Here is a 19,754-nt window from a genome sequence, read left to right as displayed (position 1 = left end):
CTTTCTTTACTGTCATCTTTGATTTCAAATAAATAAATAAATGCATGTGCAGTTGTGCATAATAAATGATATTTGTGCATAATAGTAATGAGAAACAAGGTACGGTGGGCCTAATTTTTCTAAACATTTTGTGAAAATATGACCTGGATATGTTTTTGACTGGTTCGTATGATTTAGACCTATGCGTAAAATGTAAAATAATGCAATCTGTTTTTCTGTCTCTGTCTGTTTCAGGTGGTAACAAACAGAGACACACAGGAGACCCTGCTGTGCATGGCCTGTGTGTTCGAAGTGTCAAACAGCGAGCACGGAGCCCAGCATCACATCTACAGACTAGTGAAGGAATGAAGCAGCTCTTTCACACAGACTCTGGACCTCAGTACAGTGGCAGTGCCTCTAGCTCAACACTCACTCAAGATGATTTTCCGTCACATTTGGGTGATGCTTATAATTATATATATATATATATATATATATTTTCTTTATTAATATGTGTTTGACGTTTAACTGCAGCTGTGAATCGCGGTACAGTTGTATTATGTTTTAATACGGGAAAGAATGTCAAAGAATGCCGAATCAACATTCATTTGTAGACTCTACATATAAAGCAACAGTATCATTCAACTTAAAGGTTAGGTTGAGTTAGAATGACTCTGAAAACGACCTCATTTCGATTTTTTTTTGTTTGTTTGTTATCTCGAAATCGTACACATCTGAAAGCGTATGGGTGCAGCCATGTACAGATGTATATACGTTCTCACATACGTAGGTATTTTTCCCAAAGAAAAAGTATTTGAGAAATTTCATTCTGTAACATTGATTTATTGAAAAGAAAGCTACTGTAGGTGTTAAAAAAAAAGAAGAAAAAGATTCTTGTGGCAGCCGGAAAAACAAAACATTCCCACATTCCGAGCATTCAGGGAATTCAGAAGCCCAGCCCTTAAAAATAATTACTTTGTACACACTACTTTTTTCTTTTTCGTTGAGGAATTACTGCACTGTGATACCAACCAAGTTTATACCAACCTGTGTCTGTTGTCATGTGTGATCACCTGCAATAAGAAAACGCAGAGAATCGACCCCTTACTGTTGACTGTACAGCTAAACGCCTCCTGCCGACATGCTTGTGTAAAAGGTAACTCTAGAAACATAAAGCACTGCATTAACTACCAGGGGTTGATGGCTCATCCATCAGATTGACCCCCTGAGCACTTGGATCCACTCGTCGGACGCGCCTCAGAGCGCGTTTGCCACTGGGAAAGCCACACTTTTTACGAAGCCCATCCCTGAACGTCACGGAGCACTCCTTCACCTTCTGTAAAAATCGGTCCCAGAGTTCCTCGCTGCCTTCGACATTCCCACACAGCCCATGTCTCTGTGGCCTAATCGATTTCTACGACTGCAAGCCTTAATAATGGTTGTGTGAACTCCAAAAGATGCCACTAAAGCTGTGATTTCTTTCCTAAGCTGGAAGACTTTCTCGTTATTGTCACATGTTGTAGGAATTGTACAGTACAAACCTGCCAAAGTGTAACAATATACAGCACAGTGCCTTAGTGTATGAAGCGAACGCCGTTTTTGATGAGCGCAGTCGTTTTCGGGAAGGTGCGGTCGCATTTACCGCTTGGCGAAATTGCATTAAGGTAGACAATTGTGCTTTATACATCACTACGCTGTTGACAATACATTTTGCCAGAAATGTGACCGCACCTTAAGATCCTACGTGTCATCTTTATAAAATAGCACTGGCCATTTCAGTCACTCTCAGAGATGGAAAACAAATTTAGATATACAGATCTTGCCTTTCTTATCCGAAAAGACCAAAAAGTTGAAGGAGACGCATCGGGCTCCTCTTTATTTCCTGCACTGTAGCATGAAAGTGCCTTTGGTTCTGATTTTTCCAGCTTAGAAAAGACTGATGTTATTTTGAGTTCTTAAAACGATCAAAAAACCAAAAAAAAAATGGATGTAGGTCAAATATTCACCACATTGCCTTCATAAGAATTTTATAGAAAAATCAACATGGGCTAGTGAGTGGATATGTTCTGAAATAAAGTAATAGTTATTCATAACAAATTTCTATCAGCATTTGATTTGGTGGATGTGGCAAACTGTCATATTTTTGTTTTGTTTTTTCTGTGGAACTCTCATCTTCAGTTCCATTCTGTGAGAGACTTTGACATAGAGCTACTTTTCTAGTGCATAATCAATTGTAAAAGTGAAAAACCTCACAGCACCATGGAGATTATGATTGCTGAATGGTCTTCTTGTTTCAAGCCATTTCAATGTCTTACTTTTCTTTTGTGAGTATAGTAAACGCTATATGAAGTGACGACAAGGTGTTACTCCTCAGACCTTAAAGATAGTCACGAGTACGTCCTTTGTGGACAAAGCTGGCTTCACCAAACCATATCATATCTGCACTGCATAATTTATTCACGCCGTTCATTTAAGCGGATGGAGCCCTCAAAGCGTGAGAGACTAAGTTAGATTTACAGCTGTGTGTATGTTGTACCGCTTCAAGTAAACTGTGGAGTTATTCTAAGTAACGTTACGCGCGATATGAAACGGCGGCAAACGATGTGGATTGTTTTGTGTTTGCCGTACCTTCGCCCTTCGTTCTCGTTCACGTTTCATATAGAGATCTTCCTGTATCGTTCTACATGTACGCGATGGGTTTTTTGTGTATATTCGGAGCCCCTTCGGGCGGTGATACTGTTACTGCTGCGCTGCTGGTGCATCTGCTTCGTCAGTTCCTCCTTTAACAATCCCCCTTTACTTCTCTAGGGATCTGAGAACTAATGCCTTTAATATGATGAATGTTAAACGGACATTATTTTGGTAGTAACGAACACTAAGCAAGGATTTGAGCGGAATCCGGACTACAGTATGTCAGCAGTTTAGCTTCTGTTTTTTGATCTATGTTTGTATTTTGTCTATGTGTAGGTACTGGTACCTCCTATGTTCATTACCATTTAAGATGTTGGCTTTAAAGTGAACTTTTCTCTAGTTCAGATAGTATCATAAAAAAAGATATTGGGTTTGTGTGCAGAGATTTTTTTTGTAAAAAGGTGCTTTGTATAAAATTATATATTCTGGCTTTTCTTGGTACAAAGGTGTGATATCTTTTAATATCCCTGAGGATGGAAGAAGAAAAAAAAGCATTGGAGCAAGGCTGAGAGAGAAAAGAAGAAACCTATTATGTGTGTGTTCTTTATCGCATATGGTCTTGTCTTTGCTCCGTAACATTTTGATGCCTTCTTGATAAAGTGGTAGATATTTTGTAGCTTTCTAGATACTTTGTATGTATACAATATTGAATAAAATAAGTAATTAAAACAGCTCGTTTGTTTACATGTCGTTTTTTCCCCATGTTTCACTTTAAAGTGCTGTGAAAAAGTGTTGGCCCCCTTTCAGATTATAATTTTTTTTTTTTTTTTTTTTGCATGTTTGCCCCCTAAACTTAATAACTGCAATTAAGCGTTTGTGATAACTTGGAATGAGTCTGTTACAGCACTGTGCAGGAATTTTGGCCCACTCATCTTGGCAGAATTGTTGTAATTCAGCCACATTGGAGGGTTTTCGAGCATGAACCCTCTTTTTAAGGTCATGCCACAGCATCTCAATAGGATTCAGGTCAGGACTTTGACTTTCATTTAAAAATTGCATGTTGTGTTTACTTGTGTTATCTTTGATGAATATTTAAATTTGTTTGATGATCTGAAAGTGTGACAAACATGCAAAAAAATAAAAAATCATTAAGGGGGCCAACAATTTTTCACACCACTGTATATACACTGTGGCCAAATTATTAGAACACCAGTTAAAAAGTTTTAAGTCAGTTTTTTCTGTTTTGCTGTAGTGTGTCGGTAGGAAATGTCAGTTTACATTTCCAAACATTCATTTTTCCATTAATTGTAAAAATCTATTCAGATTTTTGTTTGCACTAGGAGTCTGACAACAGTCAGTGCTCCACACAGAGATCTGATCTCATCATCATCGTCTGTCTGAAATGAAATGAAGAAACAGAACAAACTAAATCTAGAAGAATTGTGGCAACGTCTTCAAGATGCTTTAAATAACCTACCAGCAAAGCCACAGTACTGTTAAAAGTTATAGGCACTTGCTATGAAAATGCTGTTAAATGAGGATGCTGTCAAAAATAGATTTTCTTTATCGATCAACTTCTATTAACTAAATTAAATCAACATTTGATGTGACCATCCTTTGCATTCAAAGTAGCTTTTGCCCTATAGGTGCACTTGCGCATCGTTTTCAGGTAGGTTTCTTGAAGCATCTTGGAGACGTTGCCACAGTTCTTCTGGATTTAGTCTGTCTCAGTTTGTTCTGTTTCTTCATGTCATTCCAGACTGGAGGATGATGATGAGATCAGACCTCTGTGTGGAGCCCTGGCTGTTGTCAGATTCCTTGTGCAAACAAAAATGTAAATGTGTAAAATATACTTCAGCGCCCTCTGTTGTCACTTCTAGGAACATATTTTGAAATCAGTTGAATCCATTTTTTCCCCAGTGCATTTTGTTGGTTTCAGTTATAAACATTAATGAAACTCTACACATTTAGTACATGTCAGTTTAAAGTAAGTTTAACACACAATATAATGTGTTATTAATATTATAAGAGGAAGCAGTACTTTTGTCATAAGCTGTTCATTAAAGGAATAGCCAACTCAAAAATCAAAATTTGCTGAATATTTACTGACCCTTAAGCCATCAAATAACAGATTCGGACAAATTTAGCATTACATCACTTTCTCACCAATGGATCCTCTGCAGTGAATGGATGCCGTCAGAATGAAAGTCCAAACAGTTGATTAAAAACAGTACAATAATCCACATGACTGAAATGTATCAATGAATATATTGTGAAGTAAAAAGCTGCTTGTTTGTAATAAACAAATCCATCATTAAGACATTTTAACTTCAAACCGTTGCTTCTCGCACCTCTATCAAAAATATTCCTTTCTTCAGTGAAAAAGTTGTCTCTTCAGAATCAGGAGAGAAATATGCACAGACCAAGCACCACTTACAAGCAGCAAAACTGTTCTAAACAAATATTCTGAACTCTCATATTGATGGCACCCATTCACTGCCAGAGGATCCACCCCCTTGTCATCCAAGATGTTCATGTCTTTCTTTCTTCAGTTTCTTTCTTCATAAAGGAAATTATGTTTTTTGAGGAAAACATTTGAGGATTTCTCTCCGTATAATGGACTTCTATGGTGCCCCCGAGTTTGAACTTCCAAAATGCAGCTTCAAAGGGCTCTAAACGATCACAGCCGAGGAAAGAAGGGTCTTATCTAGCAAAACGATGGGTTATTTTGTAAAAAATAAATAAATACAATTTATATACTCAGCAAGACAAGTGTTTGAGATCAAAAAGTATATAAGTATATAACCCTTCTTCCTCAGCTGGGATCATTTAGAGCCCCTTGAAACTGCATTTAAACTGCATTTTGGAAGTTCAAACTCTGGGGCACCATAGAAGTCCATTATATGGAAAGAAATCCTGAAATGTTTTCCTCAAAAAACACCATTTCTTTACGACTGAAAAAAGAAAGACATGAACATCTTGGATGACAAGGGGGTGAGTACATTATCTGTACATTTTTGCTCTGAAAATGAACTACTCCTTTAAGTAGCACGGATGTAATGCATTATATGGGTCGAAATTACTGATTTTTATACCAAAAATGATTAGGATATTAAATAAAGATCATGTTCCATGAAGATATTTTGTCAATTTCCTACCATAAATATATCAAAACTTATTTTTTGATTAGTAATATGGATTGGTAAGAACTTCTTTTGGACAAAACCCTCAGATTCCAGATTTTCAGATAGTTGTATCTCGACCAAATATTGTCCTATACTAACAAACCATACATCAATGAAAAGCTTATTTATTCAGCTTGTATAAATCTCAATTGCACAAAAAATGACTGGTTTCGCGGTCCAGGCTCACATTTGTGGTTTACGCTACATATAGGCTATTACAGTAATATCACTGAACACTAGGGGGCGGGATTGTTCCGCTATTATTTGTGAGTGTTGCATTAATGAAGGTGAACAGCAGGGGTCACTAAAGTATTATTCTCAGGAACCGGTGAACAAAGAAATACTTTTTTAAATTGACTTAAATCTTTGCACTACTCAACGCTATTTAAAAGGGTTAAAGTCAATTATAAAATAAAAACGCAATTACTTTACTAAAGTGTTATGTCACAGCATATCCCTTTGTCTTAGTGACTCAAACCTTGCTTTTATACTGATTATGCAATTTGATTCATTAAAATGATTATGCCATTTTAACCTCAATCGTTTTGTCATTCTTAATAACATGCAATAATCTTGATGATGCACCTTTCAACTACCCCAAACTTGAAGAAGCAACTAAAATAACTTAGTGGACAAACCGTGGTCTGTTTCAGGTGTGTTAAGCAGTGGACTCTGTTCAGAAGGCATTCCCAGTTGATTGTGGGTTGGGAGAGATCGCTTTCTATTGGTTTGGAAACACCAGGTTAAAGATGCACTTGGGGTAAAGGTGAGTAGTGCTTTGGAAAAACATGCTTTAAATCATGTCCACTCACATGATTCCAGTCATATCAGTGGCCTGATAAAAGATGATTTATTGGAGGGGTGCCTTATGGGGGCTGACATATTGATATCACATGAACAGCAAAAACTGAAAAGTTTTTCTTTTGTGTAATGTTGCATCCACACCACTAGGTTTTATTTCAAGTTATATTCAAATATTGGTCAATGCAACATAAAAAACTACAAAAATCCAGAATTATATCCAGATTATATATATATATATATGTGTGTGTGTGTGTGTGTGTGTGTGTGTGTGTGTGTGTGTGTGTGTGTGTGTTTTTTATTGGAGTCTCTTATGCTTATCAAGGCTGTTTTTATTTGTTCAAAAATACTGAAAAACTGATATTGTGAAATATTATTGTAATTTCTAATATTCGTTTCCTATTTTAATATAATTTAAAATATAATTTATTTCTGTGACTCAGTGCTGAATTTTTATCAGCCATTACTCCAGTCTTATGTGTCACATGATCCTTCAGAAATTATTCTAATATGCTGATTTATTAACAATGTTGGAAACAGCTGTGCTGCTTAATATTTTTTGGAACCTGTGATACTGTGATTTTTTTATATTTGATGGATTAAAAAAATATAACTTTTTATCCATATTTGATAAAAAAAGTATTAATTTCTTTAAAAAATAAAAACAAATTACTGACCCTAATTATTGTCTATTTGAATAACCTTCTGTTTATCAAATCTATTACAGTTCCCAAAAATATTAAGCATCACAACTATTTCCAACATTGATTATAAATCAAAATATTAGAATGATTTCTGAAGGATAATGTGACACCGAAAAATAGAGTAATGATGCTGAAAATTCAGCTTTGCTTCACAGGAATAAATTATATTTTAAAGTGTAGTAAAATAGAAAACTGTTATTTTAAATGGCAAACTTTTGAACAACAGTGTATATTACAGTTAATATTCAGTGTATATGCTTACCAGGGCATTTGTTTTTTCCTTTAGGGAAAATATGGAAACGAAACCCATAAGTGAGATTTGTGCAAGACAATATTGTATGTCATGAATTTAATGGTTTTAATTATCATTGTTAACTGATCAGATTCTTGTTGTTATATCCAAAGTTTTAAATCAACGGATGGATGATTTTTCTAAAATATATGTTAAATAGATACTTTTTTATTATCACCATCTTTTTTAAATTTATTTATTAGTTTATTTTTTGGAGACAACCAAAATAGACAATTTTGTTATATTTGTTCTGTATAAAATCCATATACCGTAGTTTTTTTTCTTCAGGAAAATCAATGAAATACATTTTTGTTCAATAACATTGTGTGATTATTACTTAGAATTTTGAGGAGTTTTTATGATACCCAATATTTATACAATTTTAATGACCCCCCCCCCCCCACTAGAATTAATATTATTTTTTGTATTTAATTATTTATTTATTATTTTTCAATAAATGCAACATTTCACATTAAAATTGATTGCTAAACAGATTTTTCAGCACAGTGGCTGATTTGTAGCTTGTACCACCAAAAGATTCTCTAAATTATTGCAGTTTTTCGTATTTCCTATTCATTTCCTATGTCGGTCATTTTGGAAGGAGCCAAGTGGGACTTTTTTTTGACCCTTTAACATATCCAAATCATGTCAGTGATTTTGTGTGTGCTCGCATAGCTAATGCAACAAAAGTCACCAAGTGTCATCTCATTCCGATGAAGCTACGATTTTTAAAATTTCTAAATATACAATTTTTCGGTCATGACCGAAGAGACCCAGAGGGTTAAACAATTTAATTACATTTAATTTAATTTAATTTACAATAAAATAATTATTTCTAATTACTATTTGAATGCACACACAAGGTATCGTATAACTTCTATATACTGAGAGTGTGGCGAGTTGTAGGTCACGTGATGAGCGCAGTGCACTCGCAGCAGCAGAGCTGTCCCGTCTGCGCTCATTCACTCACAGAGACTGAGAGACACACATGAGGACTGCCAAACCTGCCAACACTGGACTATGACGAACTCTTTGATTCGTATTCGGGCCGAATCAAAAACATTCCGACTGTTTTATGTTTTTATTACTGAGGATTAACCCGTAACGTTTAATAGAACGTTTCTATTTTGTATAACAGTTTCCTATTTACATAATTTCCTGCAGCAGGAAACTTTTTACAGACTTGCTGGGACAGTACCTGTCAGTCTGAGAGATGGAGGCAGAGGAGAATAAAATTTCAGTGTGGGTTTGTCGCGAAGAGAAGCTCGTGTCGGGCTTGACGAAGCGCACGACCTGCGCGGATGTGATCCGGGTTTTAATGGAGGAGCAGAACCTGGAGCAGTGCGTCTCCCTCTCGGGCTCTCCTCAGTCCTACTGCATTGTGGAGAAATGGAGAGGATTTGAACGGATTTTACCAAACAAAACCAAGATATTACGACTGTGGAGCGCATGGGGAGAGGAACAAGAAAACGTCCGGTTTGTGTTGGTGAAAAACGAGGCGTCTTTGCCCAGCAACGGGCCGCGGAGCGCAGAGGCGCGGGTAGTTCTCAGCAAGGAGAGCCCGTGTGTCTACAAGGGGACCGCAAGAGTGACCATGGCTCTGTCACAGGAGAAACAAAGACGGATAGTCAGGAAAGCATTCAGAAAGTTGGATAAAATCAATAAGAAAAGGGCAAAGGCTGCGTCTAAAGACACCTCATCCATGGAGAAGATGGAGACCCTTGTGCACCTGGTCATTTCTCAAGATCACACCATCCGCCAGCAGATTCAGAGGATAAAAGAGCTCGACAGGGAGATCGAAAGGTATGAGGCCAAAGTTCATTTTGATAGAATGAAGATGCATGGGATCAATTATGTCCAGGATACGTATTTAGAGGACGCCAACCCAGATAAAGTTAACGAGGGGGACAAAACAAGCCCAGAAGAAGCTCTCGCCCAGTTTGAGGAATATGCTCAGAAATGCGAGGAGGTCATCAAACTGCAAGAAGACCTGGCTAAGCACGAGGCCGTCATGGAGAGCATTACAACTGAGATTCAAGAGGAACTCAACCAGAGGTGGATGAAAAGACGTCACGAGGAACTCGCGATGAAAGACTCTGAAACCACTTCCATTGAGACGTCTCTCAGAGTCACGACTCAAGAAAAAGACCCTGAATCTTCAACGGTGGATGTATCGTCTGACAGTGAGTTGCTTCTGGAAGAAGAGAGGATCAGAACCCAACTTGACACCAGTTTGTACATCGGTCTGCGGCTGAATACGGATTTGGAGGCCATAAGGAATGATTTGGACTTGACCCAGGAGATATGGGGGGCGAAAGAGAAAGAACTGATGGATTTAATGGAGAAAGTCAACTCTTTGGATTTTGAGGGGGACTGTGAGGGCGATGCTGTTAATGAGTTGAAAGAGGAAAACACAATAGAAACAGACAGATTGATGCCGCTCGAAGAGGACAGTGTGTGGGTGGAGCAGGCAAGAGGGCTTTCAAAAACATGTGACGTGAATGATGACGACTCAGATACAGGACTCAGCTCAATGCATAGTCAAGACTCAGATATCACACCCATCTGTGAATCTCTGGTGTAAAAAAATAAACAACCTAGTATTATGTTGTGTTGAAATGAGCAAACCGTAAACAAGCATTAAGCAAAAGCAAACAGGAGTGCTGGGAAAGTAAAAAAAGGTACTTTCCTGTGAATCAAAATGAAATTACATGTTTTAAAATCACATTAGAAACATAACTATGCACTTATTGAGCATTCTTCGTCATTTATGTTTTCATGTTGATGTCTATAAGAATATATGGTGGCTTATTTCTGCCACTGAGTAAAAAGAATAAAAATTGCAACAAAAACGTCAGAAAAGTAGCGATTTTTGTTTTTATTTTTTCATGGTGGAAACAAACAACACAATTGTGAGTTGTAAGCTTAGATTTGCAAGATGTAACCTTAGAATTCTAAAGGAATTTGTAAACTCGCAGTTGTAATTAACAAAAGTCAGAATTTTGATATAAAAAGTCAGAAATACCTTTTTAGTCTTTTTCAATGTTGGAAAAAAAACTGAATTGGAAAATAATCAAAATTGTGAGATTTAAATTCAGAATTCTAAGAAACAAGTCAGAATTTCTTGATGTAAACTCAAAAATTTGAGAAAATGTCAGAATTGCAAGATGTCAACTTAGAATTCTGAGGAAAATTGTTAGAAATATGAGATGTAAACTCGCAATTGTGATTTAAAAAGTCAGAATTACCCTGTTTTGTCTTTTTTTTCAATGTTGGAAAAAAATTAGGAAATGCAAATTCATTGTTATGAGAACACAGTCAAAATTGTGAGACGCAAACTCAGAATTCTGAGAAACAAAGTCCGAATTTCTTGACATAAATGTAAACAAATGTAAACTTACAAAGAAAACAGTCAGGAATATGAGATGTACAATACCCTGATGTGAATTTAAAATTCTGAAAAAAAAAAAAGTCAGAATCGTGAAATGTAAAATTGCAGTTGTGAGAAAAAAGTAAGAATTGTGAGATAAAATGTCACCTTCATCTTTTTTTTATATTTTTATTGTGTGGCGGAAATAAGCTTCCAAGAATCAGTGTTAACTTCATACATGTATTTGTGGTAAAAGCACAGTTATTTTTAGAAAAAACATACAGGATAGAAACCTGGGTGGTTGGATATTTCTTCAAGAGGCATCATTTGGACCAAATATGATGGACATGTTCCAGCGTTACGAAGGCTGTGCTTTTCAGATCAATTTTACATTACAGTATGGTTTATGCATTACGATTAGCTATTTAAAGCTGAAGTGTGTGATTTCTGTGAATCACCAAAAGGAATTTTAAAATAATCTAAAGTGATTAGACTGATTTCAGTGTTGCAAATATTTAATGATATGTTAATACATGTTCAGTGCAAAATAAACAAAATAAACTTCCTCTGTCTGTTGCCAATCTGCATGTCATGACATTTTCATGGCGCTCCAGAGTGGTTTGTCACATGGTGTTTATGACTACAAAAATTTGCTTGCGGAACCCATGAGCAGAACCGATGGCAGAATTGAAATTAAATTATGCACTTCTGGGGAAATTATTACACATTTTTAACACAAAAAAAGCACACTTCAGCTTTAAGTTGCATTATGGCATTGCTAGAGACAGGTACAGTATAGTTATGTATGCGGGAAAACTAATTTAAATGACACATCTAAAGACATCTAAAGAGCTTAATGACACAGAAGATTTTTTGTATTACTATACTATTTTTAATGGAGAATCCCTGTATTTAGAATTGTACCATTTGTGTAATATGAGAAACTATCATAAAACAATGTTGTCTTTTAAACTAAAATACTAAAGGATGCCTCATTTATTGATTTGTGAAACACATCATCTCACAAAACAATAAGAACAAAACTAATAGAATACAATATACAGTATAATGAGTTTTTTAAATATGCAGACTTAAATAAATACACAAATTTACACTGATACTAAAAGAAATGTGCTTAATTGTCCTACTTTTTTTTTTTTAAATGTGACCTTGTTTTTTTAACATTGTATTAACATCATAAATTCACACAACATGAAAGTGTTTGACACACCCAGTCAACATTCTGCTATTAATCACAACTTGTCCAGCACTTTCAGTATTGCAGAGTGATAATAATGCTCAATATTTGTCTGCGTTCAGAGAAAAATGTCAGACTTGTGTTCATGAGCTTAGGGAGGATTCAGACTCAAGAGTATTAGGTGTTATAAAACAATTACATCTGCACCTGACGCATGCAAATTCAACTTTTTGTTTTTGTTCCCGATGTTAAATTGGGAAATGTTGCTGAAGCACAGATGTTTCTCTGCTTGTATAATTGCAAAACTATAAATATCGTTCCGACTTAAAGGTAAAGAATAATAACTTTGCTTTGTAAAGTAATTGTGAGTGTTGTGTGAACTGAGGAGGCGAGTTGCTGGTGGCATAAAGCGTTACGCAACTCTCCCGTCCCAGAGGAAAGTGCAGCAAAAAGTGGGGAGGTGAACTACAAATTTTACACAGTTTTTCAGAGAGCGCCAGCCATTGTGAAAGCAGGACATTTACATAATTCACCCAGATAACCTCCTCTCATGTGCTCACATCTTCAACGTCCCAGGACACAGAAACATGCAGAAGACGCCAGGTCTTCTTTTTTAATTAGACGTATCCATCTGTCACAACCAATCAAACTATCAGTAAAGGTATTTGTAGCATATGGCTCAAACAGAAGATGGTACATGCTGTTAGTTCCTCAGTAATGTCCTTTCACACTATAAAGCCAAGTGCTGTTAAACTGCAGCAGAGAGGAGTGCAGTTAAAACCATTAAGCTCTCACATCACAGAGGAACTGGCACACAGGCCTCGTCTGGCTAGATACCTTTGTATTTGTTGAGGCAAACTGCGAAACACTGAAATAGGGACATATTGTTAATTTGTCCCGTGGTGCATGAGGGTAGAGACGTGTGATGCGTTGTGTACAAACACCTGTGTGCCAACATACGCTTGAGTACACACTGTTCAACCAGTTCTGTGTTCCCACAGCTTCAAGTGCCAGTGGTTTTCTCCCTGAAACATAAGCCTGAGGGCACATTCATTCAGTCTGTGATGCTGGGGGCCTTTGTGCTTCACCTTTATGCAATACGATTAGGTTGTGGTAAATCTGCTTGGTGACATAACCCCGAAGAAAATGTTCACCTTAGTTCCATTTCCAAGGTAATTGTGTTTTTTTGTTTTTTGTTGTTGAGGTCAAAAGTTTACACCCTCCTTCCAGAATCTGCAAAACGTTAATTATTTTACTAAAATAATATCGTACAAAATGCATGTCATTGTTTATTTAGTACTGACCTGAATATGATATTTCATATAAAAGATGTTTACATATAGTCCACAAGAAAAAGTTGAATTTTTAAAAATGACCCGGTTCAAAAGTTTACATCCCCTTGATTCTTAAAACTGTGTTGTTCCTTGAATGATCCACAGCTGTGTTTTTGTTTTTGTTGTTGTTAGTGATAGTTATTCATGAGTTCCTTGTTTGTCCTGAACAGTTAAACTGCCTGCTGTTCTTCAGAAAAATCCTTCGGGTCGACCAATTCTTTGGTTTTCCAGCATTTTTGTGTATTTAAACCCTCTCCAACAATAACTGTATGATTTAGAGATCCATCTTTTCACACTGAGGACAACTGAGGGACTCATATGCAACTATTACAGAAGGTTCAAATGCTCACTGATGCTCCAGAAGGAAACACAATGCATTAAGAGCCGGGGGTGGAAACTTTTTGAATTTGAAGATCAGGGTAAATTTTTACTTATTTTGTCTTCTGGGAAACATATAACTATCTTCTCTAAAGGGCAAAATGTACACATCTTCAATCTGTTTCAAAAGTTTTCACACCTTGCTCTTAATGCATTGTGTTTCCTTCTGGAGCATCAGTGAGTGTTTGAACCTTCTGTAATAGTTGCATATGAGTCCCTCAGTTGTCCTCAGTATGAAAAGATGGATCTCAAAATCATACAGTCATTGTTGGAAAGGGTCCAAATACACAAAAAATGCTGGAAAATCAAAGAATTTGTGCGACCTGAAGGACTTTTCCTTAAAAATAGCGGGCAGTTCAACTGTTCAGGACAAACAAGGGACTCATGAACAACTATCACTAAACAAAAAAACAGAGATGTGGATCATTCAGGTAACAACACAGTATTAAGAATCATATATGATGAAAGTTTTTATAAATTCAACTATTATTTTCTCTTGTGGACTATATGTAAACATCTTTTCTGTGAAATATCTTATTCAGGTCAGTACTAAATAAACAGTAACATGCAGTTTGTATGAACCTCTTTTAGCTCGGTAAAATAATGAACATTTTGCACATTCTGAAAGGGGGGTGTAAACTTTTGACCTCAACTGTATTTGCTTATCTGGAAACCTGTTTGTTGTTTTTTGCCATAAAATTTGAAATAAAATACACTGAATTAATTATAATGGATTTGACATTACTTTTAAAACTGCTGAAAATTTTAGAATTTTCTTTCTTAAATTATTCAATTTGATAATTATATATAATAGATCAATTTGTTGGTTAAAACAATCTCTTGATATGATTTTTGTGTAAGTTACCTTTCACATTTTTGTTTCAAAATTTTAATATTTTTAGTTGTTTATCGCTAATTGAGATAAAGCTCTAAAACTCCCATTATGACAACTTACCTAAAATACTGAGTTATAGGGATAATTTATAGAAAAATGAAAATTCTGTCCTCGTGTATTTCCATACCTGTATTACTTCCTCTCTTATGCAGAATATAAGAAAAAGATATTTTGAAGAATGTGGGTCAGTTTTGGTCACCACTGAATGACAGTAATTTTCATTTTTTGGTAAATTATCTCTTTAACTATATCTTTTTGCCTGGACAATGATGAAAATGTTCAATGGCTTTTATAACCTTAAATCAAAAACCTTAAATCAACTTTCATAAACAAATATTCACTGGAGTGAAAAGCGTGACTAACATCAGTTTCCCATGTATACTGTACAATCCAATTTCACAAAACACTTTAATTACTTCATTACAGTTGACATAATTACATAGTGTTTGCGCCAGCTAAACATCTGCCACTGCAAAGTGTAGCTGACGAATTGAGCAACACTTATTTACACTCTCAGAAAAAAGAAAAAAGCATGTCACTTGGTAGCCTTTCAAAAGGTACATCTAAAATGGACATATTTGTACCTAAAATGTACAGTGCCATCCACAAATATTGGCACCCTTGGTAAATATGAGCAAAGGCAGATGTGAAAATAAATCTGCATTGTTTATCTTTGTGATCTTTCATTAAAAAATGACAAAAATCTATTCTTTCATTAAAGCATAACAATTTAAAGTGGGAGGAAATGCACATTAATAAATGTTTTTCTCCAATGCATGTTGGCCACAATTATTGGCACCCCTAGAAATCCTAAAATATCTTACATATATTCAGATTATTTTTAGCACAGCAGGGTGACTAGGAGCATGAAATTTCAAGCCATGGCTTCCTGTTCCACAGGATTATAAATATGAGGAACACAAAGATCAAATTCCCTTAATCATCCATCGCATGGAGGAAAAACAAAGAATATAGTTCTGATGTGCAGAGCAAGATTGTTGTGATTCACACAAAAGAAAATAGCCTAGGCATCGAAAATCAAATCAAGATGTTACAATCAACTGAAGATGTTACAAATCTGCATGGAAGAGTATATGTTTCTATATCATCATAATACACAGTGAGGAGGAGAGTTTGAGCGGCCAAACACTCTCCACGGATCACAGCTGGAGAACTGCAGAGATTAGTTGAGTCTTGTGGTCCGAAAGCCTAAAAAAAAAAAAAAAAATAGCCCCTACATCGGCACATGTTTTTCAGGAGGGTTTCAAGAAAATCCTCCTCGCTCATCCAAAAACAAACTCAGCATATTCAGTTGTCAGACTCGACTGGAAGTACAAACGGGATTGGCTTCTATGGTCAGATGAAACTAAAAAGAGAGACTTTTAGCAGCAAAACCACCAGAAGGCTTTGGTGCAAACAGAGTTAAAAAGTACTCCATGCCCACGGTTAAATATACTGCTGGATCTTTAATGTTGTGGGCCTATTTTTCTGCTAGAGGTCCTGGACATCTTGCATCACTGAGCACAAAATGTAGCTTCTGCCATGGCCGTCTCAGTTCCCTGAGCTGAACCCTATAGAAAATGAGTGGAGTAAACTGAAGAGAAGGACATGGAGCTAAGAATCTGAAGGATCTGGAGAGATTCTGTATGAAGAAGTGGTCTCTGATCTCTTGTCAGGTTTTCTCCAAACTCATCAGGCATTATAGGAGGAAGCTCTTGGGAAAAGGATGTTGCGATAATTGGGTGCTAATAATTGTGGCTAATGTGAACTAGAGAAAAACATTAATTTCATACTGAGATTTCCTCCCACTTTTCATTGTTTTACTTAAATGATAGGTTAGAATTTTGTGGAAAATCAAAAGGATAAATGATGCAGATTTATTTTCACGGCCTCCTTTGCTCATATTTCACAAAAGTGTCGATATTAATGGAAGGCACTGCACAAATAGCACCCATCATCATTTTTAGTCAGAGCTTTGTTTTTGTTTGTTTTTGTGTGTGTTCATTGTTTATCTTTCACTTGACAAATCATTTCATGAATCATAGGTGTTAAATCAAAAGCAGTTATTCTGGAAATGAATGAACACCTTAAGCTCTTTTCCCCCCCTTTAGTATTCTTAATTTTAGAGGATAATAGAGTATTTACACATCTTAAGTAAGGGGTGCCAGATTTAAAGATACCCACGCAGGTTCTGTGAGTGTGAGTGTAATGAAGTGGAAAGGAATGTAACCTTTTTGGTGGTGTGAATGAGAGAGCATATACAATATTATTTGCACATTTACACCCTCAAAGTGCTAAATGCTGAGACATGTAGGGAAGACAAATCGCAAGTGTGATCTCTTTACTATCTGTTGTTTCTCATATGCTATGGAATTAAAGATTTTTACTAAAATTATATATTTCTTACATTTTCCAGAGATGGGTAAGATAAACTACGTCTAGTAATCTTACTTGTCTCACCGGTTTCACAGTTTCAGCGGAGAGCTCAATAATGTTTACAAAAGACATGCCTATATAAACGTAAATTTCTCATCAAATTCTTCCAAGAAAAAGCTACATACTCTTACTGAAGTATTCTACCTTAATTCTGGTAACATTTCAATGTTTTAGATTCATTTTTGGGTTTATATTTTCTTTCAGTTTCAAATTACATTGATAACATTCATCTCCAAAAAAAAAAAAAAAAAAAAAGTTTATTACAACCAGACATTCTTGTATGAACAACCAGCCAAAACATCCTATTTTTCATCTTGTTTAATTTTGAGGCAGACATAACTGAAATGACTATACTTTCAGTATACGTTCAAATGAGTCAGATGTTAATTCAGCAACCAGCCCGCCAAATTCAATGATTCATTCAGTAGTGGATTTGTTAGATTGATTCAGTCTGATGACTGTGAGTTTCATTAACAGAACATAAAGACTCATAAAGAGTCATTAGTCTGCAATCCAGACATTGTGGTCATGCTGTCTGTGCCATCTCAAAGATAATGTGATAGCTTTATTTCTTTATATACGGTATTTACAGTTAAGGTCAAAAGTTTATACCCCCCCTTTTCAGAATCTGCAAAATGTTAATTATTTTACCAAAATACAAAATGCTATTGTTTATTTAGTACTGACCTGAATAAGATATTTCACATTAAAGATGTTAGACATACAGTCCACAAGAGAAAATATTAGATGATTTATAAAAATGACCCCATTCAAAAGTTTACATACACTTGGTTCATAATACTGTGTTGTTACCTGAATGATCCGCAGCTGTGTGTTCATGAGTCCCTTGTTTGTCCTGAACAGTTAAACTGCCCGCTGTTCTTCAAAAAAATCCTTCAGGTCCCTCAAATTCTTTGGTTTTTCAGCATTTTTGTGCATTTGAACCCTTTCCAACAGTGACTGTATGATTTTGAGATCCATCTTTTCACACTGAGGACAACTGAGAGACTCATATGCAGCTATTACAAAAGGTTCAAACGCTCACTGAAGCTCCAGAAGGAAAAACGATGCATTAAGAGCCGGGAGTGAAAACATTTGAACATAATGGAGATGTGTACATTTTTCTTATTTTGTCTAAATATCTTTTTTATGAGTCCCTCAGTTGTCCTCAGTGTGAAAAGATGGATCTCAAAATCATACAGTTGGAAAGGGTTCAAATACAAAAAAAATGCTAAAAAAAACAAAGAATTTGAGGGACCTGAAGGATTTTTTTTTGAAGAACAGCAGGCAGTTTAACTGTCTCATGAGTTAAGGGACTCACTAAACAAACAAACAAACAGAAAAAAAAAAAAACAGAGCTGTGGATCATTCCGGTAACAACACAGTATTAGGAATCAAGCGTATGTAAACTTTTGAACGGGGTCATTTTTATAAATTCAACTATTATTTTCCTTTGTAGACTAGATTTAAACATCTGTTATGTGAAATATCTTATTCAGGTCAGCACTAAATAAACAACAGCATGCATTTTGTATCATCCCTCTTATTTTGTTAAAATAATTACCATGTTGTAGCTTTGTAAAATTATGGTTGAACCACTGACACATAGACTGTTTTACCGACGTCCTTACTACCTTTTTGTGCCTTGACCGTTGTAGTACCCTTGCTGTCTATGGAGATTCAGAAAGCTCTCGGATATCAGCAAAAATAATAAAATTTGTGTTCTGAAGATGACCGAAGGACTTACGGGTTTGAAATTACATAGGGTGAGTAATTAATGGCTGAAACTATCCCTTTTAGTTGAGAACTCTTTTACATAGTTAATTGTAAAACCTCCTGCAAACACTCTCGCCCATTCCTCCGTTTGGATTGTTATTAATGGTGAGCAGTGAGGGGGAGAGCAGCATTCAAATGAAATTTCATGGGTCAGCCTGTAAAGGTGCTTCAAGAAAAGCATGCAGAGGAGACGGCAGGTCAAGCTGTCATTCATTGTGCCTTGTGGCCTTCTCTCTGCAGGGCAGCTGTAGTCGGAGTGTGTGTGTGTGTGTGTGTGTGTGTGTGTGTGTGTGTGGGAGGGTATTTGAGGTGGGCCGTATTGTATGGATGAGGTGGAGGAAGTGGAGCGGAAGAGGAAAGTGGGAGCCAGCTGTGGTCAGTACACAGGGTGGGTTACAAACGCACACACACATACACAAACACACTAAATGTGAGCCTGCTGCTTACCTGGTTCCACTCAGTGAGATCTCTATGCACATTAGGTAAACAAATCACAATGGATGATTATGAATGTTGAGATACAGATGGTATGCTGCTCAAATGAAACTGCCAGACCTTTATTTTCCTGGTCAATGAGGCAGAGATAAGACTGTTTGCAATTAGTTTCCACTCCCAATGTGCAGTATCGCCACTGATGCTGAGCTAACCGACAAGTTTTGTCTTGTCAAGGAATACAAACCTCATGACGAAGCAGAAATTAGATTAGAAATTACTTATTCATCCATACCCATCTCCTTGAAATTAATTAATGTGGGAGAGCTTTATCATCTCATTA

The 19,754-nt window shown here is 36.1% G+C and overlaps 2 protein-coding genes across 3 annotated transcripts in view; both read left to right on the top strand.

Moving 5' to 3' along the window:
• tead1b (TEA domain family member 1b) overlaps positions 1 to 3,341 on the top strand; it is a 95,015-nt gene extending 91,674 nt beyond the window's left edge. For both annotated transcript variants that reach the window (XM_073835667.1, XM_073835668.1), the window contains one exon: positions 235 to 3,341. In XM_073835667.1, the coding sequence (XP_073691768.1) occupies positions 235 to 348 (114 nt within the window). In that variant the 3' untranslated portion in view covers positions 349 to 3,341. The remainder of the gene's footprint in view (positions 1 to 234) is intronic.
• Positions 3,342 to 8,573: 5,232 nt separating this feature from the next.
• rassf10b (Ras association domain family member 10b) lies at positions 8,574 to 12,034 on the top strand. The gene has a single exon (XM_073836959.1). It carries the CDS (start codon positions 8,806 to 8,808, stop codon positions 10,174 to 10,176), a length of 1,371 nt encoding a protein of 456 aa, XP_073693060.1. The 5' UTR covers positions 8,574 to 8,805; the 3' UTR covers positions 10,177 to 12,034.
• The last annotated feature ends 7,720 nt before the right edge of the window (positions 12,035 to 19,754 follow it).

This window comes from Garra rufa, chromosome 3 (assembly GCF_049309525.1).
Source record: "Garra rufa chromosome 3, GarRuf1.0, whole genome shotgun sequence".
NCBI lineage: Eukaryota > Metazoa > Chordata > Actinopteri > Cypriniformes > Cyprinidae > Garra > Garra rufa.
This window is presented reverse-complemented; position numbering and strand designations above follow the sequence as displayed.